The sequence below is a fragment of the Ictalurus furcatus genome, chromosome 4, assembly GCF_023375685.1.
Source record: "Ictalurus furcatus strain D&B chromosome 4, Billie_1.0, whole genome shotgun sequence".
Taxonomy (NCBI): Eukaryota; Metazoa; Chordata; class Actinopteri; order Siluriformes; family Ictaluridae; genus Ictalurus; species Ictalurus furcatus.
Window position 1 is genome coordinate 5,470,849 of NC_071258.1, and position 17,121 is coordinate 5,487,969.

At 41.4% G+C, this 17,121-nt stretch overlaps 1 protein-coding gene across 1 annotated transcript in view; it reads right to left on the minus strand.

Annotated features, from left to right (window-relative positions):
- The window catches only part of mob2b (MOB kinase activator 2b), a 56,290-nt gene extending 49,803 nt beyond the window's left edge, over window positions 1–6,487 (minus strand). The window contains exon 1 of the mRNA XM_053622629.1: window positions 6,381–6,487. Within this exon, the coding sequence (XP_053478604.1) occupies window positions 6,381–6,397 (17 nt within the window). The 5' untranslated portion in view covers window positions 6,398–6,487. The remainder of the gene's footprint in view (window positions 1–6,380) is intronic.
- Window positions 6,488–17,121: the final 10,634 nt, after the last annotated feature.

Here is a 17,121-nt window from a genome sequence, read left to right on the forward strand (position 1 = left end):
AGGTAAACATAAAGCATGAACTAAAACAGAAAAGCATTTGCTCCATCATCCGGAGATCGCGAGTTCAAATCCTGAAGATATCACAGCCATTTGTGGGCCGGAGTCCATGAGAGTAAAAGTGTCTTTGCTCTCTGGGTGGGAGAGGTGGCATGCTCTCCCTCTGTCCCCTATCAATCAGAGCGACACAATCGTGGGTGTCTGTGAGCTTGTGCATGAGCAAGGGGGCGGACAGCGCTTTCTTCAGAGTGTATTACGCTGCCCTGTGATGCAGCATGAGCAGCAGTTTGAATAAATAAATAAATACATAAAAGATGTGGTTGGCTGGCTTAAAATAGTGGCTTATTATTTCGATGGATGGATGGAAAGAAAGAAAGAAAGAGAGAGAAAGAAAGAGATTAAAACTTGCACCAATTCTAATAGTGAAATACACATTTTTGGCTTAATTATTATAACTTTAGAGTGATCAGAACAGGAACATACCCAGAACATCAACACTTCTTTCCACACCTTAAAAATGTACCATTTTAACCCCTTTCAACACTGAGGTCTCGTGAATGGATCCAGACAACAGTCCTTTCTTTCCTTACACACATTCCTTGATAGTCACTGTAGTTACTGGATAACATGCTTTAAAGTATATAACCGAATAACAACAGAATTTGAAAATAATGAGTGGTAGACACCACACTGCTTCACAAGTCTCTGAAATCAGTCTCTCAATCTTTCATCACTTTTCAATGCAACGTGTTACGTCTATGTCTGGAAATCACTAATGGTGTGTTCACATGAATATCCCAAACTGGGGCAGTTTAAGTGCATGCGATACAAAGGACCAAAACCAGTGCGGTAACGCATAAAAAAAATAAATAAATAAAACTTTCTTTCGATTATGTATGCAGGTGTCTATCTTTTCACAGTCACATGACTGCTGTTTAGAGTAAACCATTACATCCTGCTCTCAACCGTGTCTGCATCCGTATCTATGGCTGCACTCATCTTCTAACCCATCAGATCATCATATTCATTTCTGGGAACAGGAAGAGGCTCAGGAGTGCGCTTTCAACTCTTATGACTAAGAGCACTGCTGCATCTAAACGGCGTCCTTACGGCTGTCCTGACACGCAGAGGCTCTAGCGTGAAACTGAAAGCACTCCTAATGCCAGGAATAGAAGTGAGTGTAGAAAAACATGACAGTATAATAACGACTATTAAAAATATCACCTTTAAACGAACAAAAAAATAATAATCCACTGCAATAAATACATGGGATATATTTAAAACTAACTGCGGTACCCATGATATCATGTTTATGCATTACTGTGACTTTTTTTTTAATAAATAAATAAACAAATAAAAAAAACATGCACAGAAAACACATCTGGAACGTCGGAGACGGTCCGACTGCGCACAGAACCCGACGAGATTTGTGTTCATGTGCATACTTGCATAACTTCAGGCGTCTGCTGATATTCTGTCACGTCGGTATTTCCGTACGTTAGGCAGCACTAAACTAATCCCATGCAAAACAGTTTATATTAGAGGTCGACTGATAGTAGATTTTACAGATACTGATAGCCAAGTTGGGTGGTTCCTGCCGATAACCGATTAACCAACCGACATGTTTACAAAAATAAACGGTACTGACTGTACTATGAAAATGTACTGCACTTTTTTTTTTAAATGAAATAAATATATATTAACTATTAATAAATATTCAAGTAAACAAAAGATATACATCCACACTAAACCAAAACGTAACACTCCAAATAACTAATAAAGAGACAGAGACGTCCAAAATGAATCAAAAAACACTTTAAATAACACAACAAAATTAGTCAGGGATGATTTTTATTTCGCCTTTAGAGGCCGCTCTCGTACTGTATAATGACAGCGGACCCTACTCAGCCGCTCCCGCAACAGAGAAACACTATCGGCGTGGATTTTTGCCGATAACCGATAAGCAATCGACCTCTAGTTTACACCAAGTGCTCATGGAGTTATATGCTGCCTCGAAGTTTTTCCTCAACAGTCAGTATGTTTACATGGACAGCAGTAATCTAATTATTGACCTTATTCTGAATAAGACAATATTCTGATTAAGGTGTTTACATAAGTCGCTTTTAATATTCCTCCCATGTTCCTGTTTTACATGATATAAAACATAGAGCGATTAACGTCACGCGTCATTACGTCACCGCGCCATGCCGTCTGACGTCTCTCCAGAAGTTCACGTATCGACATACAGTTCGTCTTCGTTATGGTCCCGTATACAGTTTTGGGTGTTTTTATTTTTAATTTTACGAAAGTTTCAAGTGCGGTTAATTATTTGTCGTGCTGTACGCACAAATAGACGACTGCTTGAAGCCGTGGGCTGCGTCCCAAACCGCGTACTTACCGTCTATATAGTAGCCGAGATGCATGTATTTCTCCTACTATATACTGTAGCAGGTAAGTGCGCGGTTTGGGACGCAGCCGTGCTCTCTTGTTTGCCGTCAAACGGTTGAGCGCTGCCGTGTGTGATCGTGTCCTGTTGCACAATGTGGTGAAAACTCTCACACGACGTTAATAGTGTGATTAAGGTGTGTACATGTCTGTAATACACGTCGATAATGCGACTAAAACAGGAGTAGTCCACACGTCTTAATTCGGCTTGTGTTTACTTTGAGTATGACTTTAGTCGGATTAAGGTAATTAATAATTGCTGTTTATATGCTAGCTTCTTAATCAGAGTATCGTCTTAATCGGGTTAATACTGGATTATTGCTGTCCATGTAAACGTACTGACTGTCGCCTCATAAAGGATCTAAATCTACATCCGGGGGTTCATGGTAGCGTAGTGGTGAGCACATTTGCCTCGCACCTCAGGGGTTGGGCACTTGAATCCCGCCTCCGACACTATGTGCACGGAGTTTACATGTTCCCCCCGTGCTTCAGGGGTTTCCTCCACCAGTTCCAAGACATGCATGGCCGACCCTGCGTGGGATGTATGGATGGATGGATCTACATCCGGATTTCTTTAACTCTGCTTTGTGAGAACTGAACTGCTACTCATTGCCTTGTAGCCATCCTCAGATGTCTTCCTCTACACACACACATACACACACACACACACCAGCGTGCTGGACAGGCCTACAGATGATCCCATGGGTGACCCATTTGCGTCACAAGTCGCTCTTGGACTGAACGTGGTCAAGAGTGGACATGACCATGGCGAAAACAGACGGACACACACACACACTCCTACTGAGTGTAAACGTGGCGATTCAGATACAAAAAGCGAGCTCAAGCTCATCACCTGACTTTTAACTTATCATGCAAAGTTACAAATCTCTACGTGGTTAATGGAGGAGTTGCTGTAATGTCCGCATGCTTGTTTATAAGGTCTGGCGTCGATGCAAATTAAACACATGGCTGCCGATGTCTGATCGGGTTTAACAAAAGAAGAAAATACTTAAACACGTGCAAATATTCAGCGTGATTTTGCACGTTCTTGTTTGGGTTTATCTCTCGTCAGGGTGCAGAAGAGACGCAAAACCGCAAACGTCAGATTTGGAGTCGAAAACCTTACTGTAATAATGTTGTTCGATAGCATTCCTGCGTAACGTTATGGGGCATTTTAAACCACTGCTGTCTCATACGTGGGATTTACAGTAAGACTGCATTAATGGAGTATTTTTGTGTAAAATAAGTGGTGTATGAAGACCTGAATGAGGCATTGTGGCCAAATTATATTAAACCCTAACAGACAGATACAAACAGTAAATAGGGAGATTATGGTAAGATAATACCAAATGTTCACCTTTACCAGACTTTACTCTAATATAGTTTTTTTTTTATTTTTTTGGAATCAGCTCCACTTCTTAAATCTCCTGACTTCTTTACAAAAAAATAATAATAATAAATGGCTTGAACACTGTGCACGTCTTAACCCGTCCTTCCATTCCAGTATCTCTATAAACTTATACGCACTGGCAGGTTTGAGGTCATGGGTTAAAATCCATGACGTATAGCTATATTATTATCAGGGCAAGTCTTCTCCAGGATTAACTTTTATCATGTTGAGTCAGTCTTCGGCGAGTCGATCGGCAGAAAGCCGGTGGTATCTTTTGCGTGTGTAAACAACACGGCTCTGGATAGTTTGACGGTGATGATAGCACGCGGTAGAGCTAAACGCACAAGTCAGATGAGTTCATGAGAAAAACTGCAGCTGGAAGACTCACAGATGTCCTGCGAAGGCAGACTAACACCACAACTATATACAGTACAGACTTGTTTGTAGAGCTAGTCTGGGCACGTTGCTACGCTATCTACGGCTAACTATCTAAACACAAACCGAATAACGCACGAATCAGCCTGAAAGTTGGTCGTTAGGATTCGTAGTAACTTTGTTGTCAGACCCGCAAAAGCAAGCTAACTGTACTAGCGACGTACACTAATCAGAAACATTAATCATCTCCAAATCTTCCAAGAGGAGGTATATATAGGCTTGCATCACTCATATGACTAACGTTAGCTGGCTAGATTGGTGTTAACCAAAGATGAACATACAGGCGTCCTTGTTTTTCCCTGCTTCGTAACTCAACTTCCCAGAGGTCAGAGTTAATCGTCCCTCCAGGATTTCGGAGAAATGAACACAAAACCAGGCAAACTCCGCAACATTCGGAGGAGCGTGCAGTTTTTCAAAATTACGGCAGATTGGCCCAAGACGTAGCAGGTGACATCATCAGAACGCACATTCAGCCAAAGCCCTCTTCGATTCATATGCGTCGATCATGAGCACGGCTAAAAGGTCTCGTTTACCAACAAACGTCGCTGCGAAAGGCCGTGCAGAACTATTTCGTGCGATTGCAATTTTGCCAAGTCATGTAGTTTTCCGCCAAAAAAGATAAATAGAATAAAATAAACCTCTGCAAATTGCATCACAAGTTTTGAAGAGAAAAAAAAAAAGCATCTGCAAAATCAAGCATTTTTGGCCACAACAATCGAAAAAATAAAACTCCTGTATGGACTGGTTAAGTCGAACTCAGCATTAGCTTGCGCACCTGCATGGTTGTGCACACACACACCCCATCCACCCACCCTCCCTCCAACACAGCCTCCAACCACCCCACCCTCCAACCCCATACACCCAACCACCTCACTCTCCAACACAGCCACCAACCAAACACAGCCACCAACCACACACAGCCACCAACCACACACAGCCACCCTCCAACCACACCCATCAACCCACCCCACCCTCCAACCACACCCATCAACCCACCCCACCCTCCAACCACACCCATCAACCCACACCACCCTTCAACCCCATCCAAAATCACTCAATAGTGATTAAAAAGTAAGTGACATATGATATATAGGTGTATCCTGTGATGACAACACCACCACCACTCAACAAACTCAACGCAAATGAAAGCAAAAGGCAGAAAGCAAACTTTTTCCATGACCTTCTCGGTCACCAGAGTTGTGTCGGGAAGAATGACGAGCCAAATAATGAGGTGCAACTCAGAAGATCCAAAAGCTCAAGTCAAGTCAAGCGGATTTATTGTCATCCAGCCCTATACAGCTGGTACGAAACAACGTTCCTCCAGGACCACGGTGATACATACACAACACACTAACCACATGAGACGACACAGAACTAAATAAGACCTACACATTTTTACATAAAGTGCACGTGTAAACATGTTACACAGTAAATGACAGCGTAGCGCCGACCAGTACGCAGTTCTAGTCTGGTGCCGGATTTAAAAAGCTGCTTACGTTATAAACCAAGAGGAAAATTCTCCGTGTTGCCATTTGAGAGTTTTTCCAAGTCTGACTGGTTTTTTTTTTTTTTTTGCTCCGTCTGATAACTACGGGAAACCTAATACCGTAAGTGTCTCAAATGCAAATCACACTTAAGGGTATGCAAACTTTTTCAGCGACTGAACTCAAGCAGACAGACATGTGAACATCTGACTGCAAACTAGTCCATCTGAGAAGAAGGAGGGGGAAACAAGAGAGAGATGTAGATTATAAATAGCTATGGGAAGATTTGCCGGGGGTGGGACGCTCTCATCAGCCTTGGGTTCAAGCAGGGAGGCAGAATTTGCAAGCCAAAGTGGCAGATTGTGTTGTATTTGTTTATTAAAACATGGTGTAGAATTAGAGCAGATAACCAGATGGTTAAATTTAGAAAGAGTCATGAGTATGGTCAAGGGTGCTGATGGGAAATCGGTCTCTTCTGACAGGACCAGGACCCCAACCCTGACATTTCTGTTTGTTTGTTTGTTTGTTTACCTGTTTACCCAAAGCTCAAGACAATCTCAGGTTGTCTTCCTGACTGCATGACATGATTTATTTATTTATTATTCTTATCTAAATGAAACAGTACTCACCCCATTAACCAATCCATACTGATGGAAAGGGGGTCGATGGGCACACTTTCGTCCCCTTCCTTGTTTTATTTTGGCTTTCTCTCACACCAGGTGAAGCAGCTCGACAGGAAAGCTCTCTTGTAACCTCCAACGGTTGCTTCTCGACAGCTCCCCGGCTTGAATTCAACCCGAGTCGGTGTCTGTTAGTGAGGAGATGCGTTTGAAAAGTACCGGTAAAGCAGCTCCAGCACTAGAATGGTGGAGCGCATTGACTTTGGCGTATTGGCGAAGGGTAGCGGTGGGATTACTTTCTTCCTCTCCGAAGCCAGTCTGTGTCTCGAAGGTTCTCGAAGCTCAGAGCGACTCTTCGGTCACAAAGCCATTGTAAATTTCCTCGGAGAAGCTCCTGTCGCGTGTGCGTTCACAGCGCACGAGATCTCGCTGAGGTCGCCGTTGCTGTTATCCAGATCTGCCATATACAGGAAGTCCGGAAGTAAACACAGCTCCGGCGCCGAACCGCGAGCACTTCCGGGTTTGTAGTCGGCGCGCGCGCGCGGGGTTGATGGGATATGTATTTTTCAAACGAAATCGCAACGACAACAACAACAAAAAAAAAATAAATCCTTTGTGCTGTTTTGTATTTGTTTTTTTATTTTTTTTTTTGTACAAATCCAAATACAGAGCTTTATTGGAAAGGGTTTAAAGGATGCTTTTCATGCTTGTTGAATGAAGGATAAACAATTATTGCAGATGCACCTGTGGGACAGACCTTAAGATGGGGGGGCCTCAACAATTTGCTGTGAAAAATAAATAAATACATGATTTTCTCTTTCTCACTCTCAGACAACCACACACACAATCAATTCCTAATCTAATGTAATGTAAAGATGCAAGATGTAATTATTACTAATAATAATAAAAAGGAGGGGGGGATATATTCAGAAGTCTGTATTTTTAATGTTTTAAAGACATCTTGCAAAAGGGGGGCCTCGGTCAAATGTTAATGCTATTTGGGGGGCCCTTGCCCTGGAAAGGTTTGGGAACCACTGCCTTAAGACACAAACAGTTTACAGGCGGTAGGCAATTAAGGTCACAGTTACAATAACTTAAGACAGTGGTTTTCAAAGTGGGGGCCGCCAGGGGGCGCCTGGGGGGGCCTCAACAATTTGGTCGGAGCCACCAAGCCCATCCCGCCCACTAGTATGTTTTCTCTTTCTCACTCTCAGACAACCACACACACACACACACACACACACACACACACACAATCAATTCCTAATGTAATGTAAAGATGTAAGATGTAATTATTCATTTTAAAAAAGGGGGATATATTCAGAAGTCTGTATTTTTAATGTGTTTTAAAGACATCTTGCAAAAGGGGGGCCTCAGTCAAATGTTAATGCCATTTGGTGGGCCTTGCCCTGGAAAAGTTTGGGAACACCTGACTTAAGACACTAAAGAGACCTTACTACTGACTTTGAAAAACACCAGATACCCAGAAAGATACCCAGGGTTCCTGCTCGCCTGCATGAACATGCCTTAGTCCTGCTGCAGGGAGGCATGAGGACTGCAGATGTGACTCCAGAGCAATAAACTGCAACGTCTGTAATGTAAGACTCCTAAGACGGTGCCACAGGGAGACAAGAAGGACAGCTGATCATCCTTGTAGTGGAAAATTATATGTTACTATTTTTCTGAAGAACAGTGGGCAGGTTAACTGCTCAGGACAAACAAGGGACTCATGAACAACTCTCACAAAACTTAAAAACAGTCGCTGATCATCCAGGTAACAACACACAGTATTACTATGTATAAACATCTGTTATGTGAAATAGCTTATTCAGGACAGGACTAAATAAAAAAACAACATGGGATTTTTCTGATCCCTCTTATTTTGATAACAGTATTATTGTTAGAGGATGTGTTCATCGTATATTCTGTCATGGAGAACACATTTTCGCACAGTCTGTTAAAGAATTTGTCCTGAAAGTTATTGGGATCTCATACGTAATCACACAGTCTAAAACCAGCTTTAGTGACCTTCGGGACTTTTGGAGAATTGTTTGGAGGTTGTATAAGGTGCAATAGGTGCATCCTTCTGCAATTATCCTACAAAGAAGGTAGTGTAATATGATAGTGAAATGAAACACAAACTTTAATCCAGCATAGCCAGCATTTCTAAACTGTCAATGGTAGGCCTTTCCTCACCACGATCCCACACCAGATGGCGCTGTTTGTACACAGTAAGAAGCTACTTCATGAAGATCTCACTGTTCATGATTTATCTATTTATTATCAAATGCCAAAGTCAGAAAGGACCACTTGAGTACAAAGGATAATAATAATATAAAATAATATTTTTTTTTATTAAAAAAAAAAAACAGCAGGGTAGCGGGCCAAATCAGTCGTCAGGCTGCGATGGTCGCGATGGCCAGTCCGGGCCTGCCGTTTACAGTTACGCTTAATGTTCTGGAATGTCAGCGAACCAAGTTAGTTTATCACTTTCATTATAACGCTTATAAACAGTCATTCCCTCACTTTCTCTAGAAGTTCATAAGACAAAACAATGCAACCTACTCAGTGTCGGTAAACTTAAAGGTACAGCTTTACCCTATGTTAGCTGGTAGCTACAAAATGCTGACACTGGAGACTCATTTCAAAAATGTTAAATAAACGTCTCCTCTTATAACAAACTTTACCATATAAATATTTTAACCCATTTTTAATCGATTTATTGCATCTTTAATGGATAATTGATGGATAATGTGATGTGATTGCCATGCAAGGCCTTGAATACAAACGATAACGTAATAGAACAAATATAAATCATTTGAATTATTGTTTGCTCAGGTATGTTGTCTGACAAACTCAGGTCTTCCAAGAACTGGTTGCAATTCTATTGAGCTCACATGTCACTTACACACACGTGAACTCCATTCAACTACTGATCTGACTTACAATAGCAAGTGTTTGCACCAGAACTAATGTAGAAATTTCTCAGCAGCAGGATTCTTGAACACTTATGTCATTTTTCATCTAATCCCAGCGAAGTCCGTTTGAGTTCCAGGTTGTTCCACTACAAAATGTGTAAACGTTTAAGGGGGGGTGAATAGTTATGCATCGCATTGTATGTGCAGCACACGGCCTGACATTTAGGCCTGCAAACTAGTCAAACTGGCTCATAATAGTGTATATGGAATGTATTTGCTGCAGTGTAGATTCTGAAGAGAAAAAAAAATCTCTTGTAAGATAAGAGAGCAAAAGAAACAGAACCTGGAGCGAGCTTGTCTTGCTCTGCTTCACTGGCATTCTCATCACTCCTCCATGACTGCACAGTGCGTCGCTGTTTTCTACGAAGGCTAAACACTGAAGGAAAAACACTGAAGGAAGCTGGAAGTTTGATGACATGATGTTTTTCTCTGCGTGTGCGATGACACTGCAGCGTTGGTGTCAGACTGGCGCTCGACACTTACTGAAACACTTCAGTCTCCGAGCTGCGGGACTGAAATAACACCTACAGGGCAGACGAAGGGCACTCCGACTCGATCGATCGCAAAACATCCGAGCCTGCAGCCGGAGCTCGCGCTACCAGCTCAGCTCATTCAGAGCGATGACCTCACCTCCACACTTCCGACGTCCCCGACCAACACACACAAACACTTTGCTACAGCACTGCAGTATGTGGATATACATGCTTGCACTCTGTAACCTCTACACACACACACACATTCAGGAACATCACTTAGCATCACCTTCCAACAAGGATGTATATGTAATGATAAAAAAAAGGTCGTTAAAGTCACACTATGGCTAGAAACTAGCTTTTGCACATTTTTCCCTTTTATAAATGTAGTCTGTCATTCAGCCAAGACATGTTTGCATCCTTTGTTGCATTGCACCTACATTTTGTCTTCTGGGAAACATGTAAATATCTTGTGTAGCTTCTGAAGGGCAGTATTAAATGAAAAAAAAAAAGCTCTTTAAACGAAATCATAACAATTTGCAACTAAAAGTTTGCATCCCCCTTAATGTATCGTGATGCCTTCTTGAGCGTCAACGAATGTGCGCACCTTTTGTAATAGTCGTGTACGAGTCCCTCAGTTGTCCTCAGTGTGAAAAGATGGATCTCAGCATCATATAGTCGCTGTTGGAAAGGAGTCAAATATGCAGAAGATGCTGGAGAAGCAAAGAATGTGCAGGACCTGGAGGATTTTTCTGAAGAACAGTGGGCAGTTTAATTGCTCAGGACAAACAAGGGACTCGTGAAGAACTATCACAGAAAATAAAAACAGTCGTTGATCATCCAGGTAACATCACACAGTAGTAAGTCACTTTAATACAGGTTTAATAATAATAATAATAAAATACAGTATGATTTTTGGACAATATTAGTGATAGTGTCATGAATACACAATACACTCTTCAGGCATTCTGTGCAAAAGGTGTTATGTAATGGGATTTCAGATGGGTGCAAGTGCAGTTAAGAGCTTTTATTAAGAGAGACAGGCAGACAGATTCAAACTGTAAAACACAAACGTGGTTAAAAACATAAACAGGCAAATGATCAGGTGAAAGGCAAACAGGACGATCTAGGCTAAGACAAAACGATAAACGAGTATGAGAACAGGATCAAAACCATGGAACAAAAAACAAGGATCAAAAGGCTTGGTACAGTACAGACACTCTTTGCATCGAAGAAAGACACATGAGGGGTTTAAATACTGAACAAAATCAAGGGGATAACACAAAACAGCTGAGACGTTAAAAACGAGACAGTAACATACCATGGGGAGAGGCAGGACAGAAAGCCAAACAAAACACAAGGGTAGAAGGTAAAGTCAATGACCAATCATGACTTGGCTTTCATTTGCATATGGGGTAAATATGTATATATATATATATATATATATATATATATATATATATATATATATATATATATATATATATTTAAAAGGTATTTCATTATCTGAGTTTGGGAGATAGATGAATTTTGATATCTACAGCACGACACCGAAACTAGCAGTTAATGCTAAACGTTCACAAATTGTTAGCTATATTAGCCTTGTATCCACATGTGCAAAACTAAAGAAGCAATCTTAATACACCAAACATATCTTGGATTCAGTTCCATTTGACTGTAAATTTAACTCTTGGACAAAAATGTTTTAAGAAATTAAAACTTTCTTAAAAATTAAAGACAAAAAAAAACCAAACAAAAAAAAACCCCACAATAACATGTATACAGTATTACTATAACTAGCACAAGACCTTCCAAGCTAACTCCACTTCCGGTCAAATGATATAATTTTAAATAAGAAAATGTTCATGAATTTTATTTGTATCTATGTGCATTGTTATGTTCAGTTTGCACAAATAGATGTACAGTTTGATTATCATAAATCCCGCAGAAGCTCAATTTCACTGACGCCATGTCTGATGCTTCTGTCTGCCTGACAGAAGCTAAACTGTAATAACATTATTTATTCATAAATGGCGCTGTTATGCAAGAGCCCATTAAAGGACGTAAAGGGTCGAGAAAGCATTACATTGCATCCTCATCCATAATAAATGGGACGGGGGGCTATCGCTGTTCGCTTGGGCTGCAAAAATAGGCATGACGCCTGAAGCTTGGGTGACTTTGAGGACAGGCAGAGGAAAAGGCACAGGAAGTCGGAACACGGCATCTTGAACGGGACAAAAATAAAACGCCATTGTGTAAAACTTTTGATGTTTGCTATCACTAAGGACGCGTGTGCATTACAGTAAGATTTAGCATTGGAATAAAGATAAAAAGCTGTTTCTTTCAACTTCAAACCTAACGAGTGCGATATAAGTTTCGCTGCATGCCCACGCAGCGGTGGAATTTCATTTCGGAACTCATTCTGGAGCCTAAAAGTGCTGAGTGCAACGTTCTTCCCTGACAAGAATGGTAGGTGATGCACAGTTCTAAAATGGGTTAGCGAGGCGAATTATAATTCCTCCGTACGGCTCGATATCTCCAGCTTATTAACAAATGGAGCGTGGTGGTGGTGGTGGTGGTGGTGGGGGGGGGGTACGGGGGGACGGTTGTGTTACCCGAAATGTCAGCACACCCTCCGTTGCAGATAACTTTGCTCAATCTTCTCTGTCACATTTGCATCCTTGCTTTGTTTGCCTTTTGTGTATGACTGATGGCTGAAGGTAGAAAAAATAGTAATCTGGAGCCGGGGGTTATATAAGTTCAACGGAGGAGCTCAAAGGAAAAACAGAGCGAGAGAGAGAGAAGTGCTGTTTATTTTTAAGGCCGCATTACTCACTCGCTCTGGATCATGGAAACGAGAGCAACTCGGCTGGTGACGTAATGAGACTTTAACAGTTTCCATATAGAAGGTCTGCGTCCAGGCGCCAGACCGCCACATTACACACTCACGTCTGGTTACAATCAAGTGCTCCTATTCTCCATTGCTCACCCACTCTCACGCACAGGCTTTTACACACACACACACACACACATACACACACACACACACACACAGTCTTCTCTCATTTTTGTACACTTACTCTCATTACACACAGACAGAATTACAAAATTTACACTGCACATGACCTGCCATGAAAGCAAGCTATTAGATCACATCTACAGTATTGCAATGGCAAATCTACAGTCCTCTACATAACGGTTTAGTGCTTAGACCAATTTGTAAGCATGACGCTATTATGACATAACGCGTACATTAGGCAGCCGATGCCAACAGCGGACGACCACGTTTGAGTTATGACATTCATACTCATACTAATTACTCCTTGCTAATTACAACGAAACAAAGAATCTGGCATGTAACATACAATTAGTGCTCAAAGATTTGGAGCAGTCAGTCGGTGTCGGTTGTAAATTTTGCTTGTTGAAATTAGTAAGCATGTGTATGTTGCGATGCGTACACGCCTACAAAAAAAGAATCCATCATAAACACATCACCTCATTAGCAGAGAGGTTTGCATTCAATTCTGCTTACACGGGTCGATCGACACACCCACACATGCACACGGAGTGTACAGAGCAGGGCTTTTAAAACCTTTTAAAGCCTTTGACTGTAAAATAAATCCCATTCATGCCCTCTGAAGAGATTTCGTAATGAATCTAAACTATTCAAAGAGCTTAATCGTGAATATAACAGCTGCGATCTTTGATATTGCGGCGGTTTCTATCGGTTCCATAAACAACAACAAAAAGCGATCACGGACCCTTAGCTGTGCACCGTGGACTCGACTGCTATAGAATAATAAATGCAGATCTAATGTACTTCTTTCCCGGACGCGGAACGGAAAGTCCATGATCGTCCGCTCTAAATGTTTGTCTGCACTACAACACACTGGATTTTAACACTTACTGCAACAAATATCACTTATGCACAATTAGATTTTGATGTTGATCGCAACAATAGCAGATGGTTAATAGCAATTAACTCTCATGCGCTAATCTATTGCTGGCTGGAGCTGAGTCAGCCTGCTAGAAGCTGTTTGGGTGTTGTTATAGCGTTTGTTAATTGTGTAGTCAGCATCAGTATACAGGCAAGTGAGCAATGCCAGAAATAAGTCTCGCACTGGATGAGTGGCTTGTATTGACATGCACGCCTTGACCTTTGAATGAGAATAGCAATTCTGAGGTACTAATGAGTAAGACAGTTATACACAGGTAGACTAAAAGGCCTAATTTTCTCCCAGTTTGTTCCTTTTAAAGTACACCTTCAATATTCAAGGTTCTATTTAGGTCTACAGTGCACAATATGATTAAAAGATTCAAAGAACACGGTCAAATCTCGGCGTGTAAAGGGCGAGGCCGAAAACCACTTCTGAATGCGCGTGATCTCCGATCCCTCAGACGTCACTGTCTTAAAAACCATTACTGTCTGTAATGGATATGCTGACATGGGCTCGGGAATACTTTGATAAACCTTTGTGTCCCGCAGCAATATCATCAAAACAAATCGTTTTAGTTTTTAATTCACCAAAAGTAAAACAGAACAACAACAACAACAACAACAAAAAACAGCAACAGAAATGCTAAAATATTGCTAATAGCCAATCAGTAGCCTCTTTCAGATAACGTAATCACTTCAAGTTCAAAGTTCCCCTGAATTCATTGCCACGAAGCGAAGCCTACCTTCACGTAGCATGCGTTTTAGAGTGTGTCATGGCAAAAAGGAATCAGTTATCATTACCAACAAAATATTAAAAAGGCAAGAGTCCAAGAGAGCGAGCAGAAGGAAGTTACTGATGAAGCAGTTTGGTGACTGTTCTCACGACTAGCAGTGATAACTCTAGCCGTTGTCAACCTGTGCATGGCTTTGAAAGTGAGATTGACTGCCTGGAATTAAATACAGTTAACAGCCCACGTACAGACATTCAGGCTTTTAGGGAGTACAGGGACTCAAATAGACAAAAAGTTCCAGAAGGACTGAGGCACTTGTTGGCTACTGTGAATACCATATCGATCTCAAATGGAGCGCGAGCAGGGTTTCTCATTTGTAGCTCAGAGCGTGCATCCCTTCTCATCCCCACCATCTCGTCTCTGATGTTTTTGAACATCGTGGGTTCACCGCTTACAAAGTTCAATCCCGAGCCGTTTGTGGTCTCATGGATACGTAAGGTGGAAGAGTACGGGGAAGAGTAAGAGGACACTGACATGGTCAGTTATTTATTGAGGAAAATGATCCAATATTTACTTATCTGTGAATGGCAAAAGTATGTGAACCTTTGCTTTCAGTATCTGGTGTGACCCCACTGTGAATATCTGTGGAGATCAGACGTTGATAGAGCCCTGTTCTTTAAATAAAACAGGGTACTCACTCACACCTGATTGTCATCCCATTGATTGAAAACACCTGACTCTAATTTCACCTTCAAATGAACTGCTAATCCTAGAGGTTCACATACTTTTGCCTCTCACAGATAAAAAAAACAAACAAAAAAAACACGAGTAAAATATTTCTGTCTCATTTGTTTAATTGGGTTCTCTTTGTCTATGTTTAGGACTTGTGTGAAAATCTGATGATGTTTTAGGTCATATTTATGCAGATATGCAGAAAATTATAAAGGGTTCACAAACTTTCAAGCACCATTGTATAGATGAAAAAAGAAAAAGACCAGGTGATTTTTTTTCTTCTTCAGATCTTCAACTGTCCAGCTTGGGTGTGTCTGTGTCCATGTTAGGCTCAGATATTCTTGGCTGACAGGAGTGGAACCCAACTTGGTCTTCTGCTGTTGTAGCCCATCCACCTCAAGGTTCGATGTTTTGTGCATGCTGAGGTGCTTTTCTGCTCACCACAGTTGTAAAGAGTGATTGTATAAGTTACCCTATGCTTCCAGGTAGCTCGAACCAATCTGGCCATTTTCCTCTGACCTCTCTTATCAACAAGGTGTTTTCACCCACAGAACTGTCGCTCACTCGATGCTTTTGGTTTGTTGTTTATTATATATATGAGCATGAAGTGAAGGGCATGGTGGCTTAGTGGTTAGCATGTTTACCTCGCACCTCCGGGGTTGGGGGTTTGAATCCTGCATCCGCTCTGTGTGTTTCCTCCACCAGTCCAATGATACAGTTTGATCTGTAAGCTGTTTGGCATTTCGAAATTGTCTGTATTGTGTGAATAGGTGTCCAGAGTGTCCCCTGCCTTGTGTGCCAAGTTCCCTGGGATAGCCTTCAGGCTACCTGCGACACTGTGTAGGATAAGCGGTATGGATGGATGGATACGTCTTATTTCTTTGGAAATGATATAAGCAGAATGACCCACTTCAATACCACCACTCCACCCCAACCCAGGGTTAGGGTTAGGGCTTGGAGTTTACCACAAACCAACCTACACATCTGCTACTAGCTAGATTGGTGCTTGCTGATGAATGAAACCCTGTACCTGTACATTGAATCCCAAACACTTTCTTAGTATAATACTTTCTGAACATAAATAATATTGCTAATATTTAGAAAAGACTTTAATCATATGAAGGGTTGGAAACTAGAAGCAGCATGTCACCTGTAAAGTTGCAAATATACTTCAGTTTCACTATACGTGTGTGCACGCAGCTGTTACACAAGCCGTATTGTTCACATAGATTTTCCTCCTCTAACATTCCTGATTCAACTAATAAGCTAATTAACATCCCTTCCTTGGACTTGGAGTGGGTGTGTTAGAGCAGAGGAAACACTAAAATGGGCAGGACAGGGGGTACCCAAGGACCAGGGTTGGAAACCTGCACCCTAGTGGACACTGTGACCTGTTCACTAGGGGTACATATTTGGCTGAAACCTCCCTGGCCATTACTGTAACGTCTTACTTGAGTATGTGACATCACATTAATACTAAACCATGTTAATTTCTAACAATCGAGCAGCCAGCGTGTCTGGGAGCCATGTCGTGTACGTATATGCGTAATTAAAAGCAGGTATTGTATATTCCCGGCTTGAAGCGAAAAGAAAACCTATGTCACAATATTGAAATAACTGAAATTCTGATTGGGAAAACCTACAATAGGAAAAACTCACATCATCCTCCAAGTGTTTATTCTGAGTGTACATTTTGGACGTTTTCTCACAGCCCTGATTTTTCTTACCAACCACAGTTTTCGTTATTTCTGTGCTATGTGCCTTCTAACTAATTAGATGCACTACCTATTTCAGGTTTATCAAAAGCTAGGTAGAAATATGCAACGATTGAACACAAGTAGAGATATATAGTAAGTTAATGTTAGCTAAGTTCACCATTGGTTAGCTATGTTCACCAAT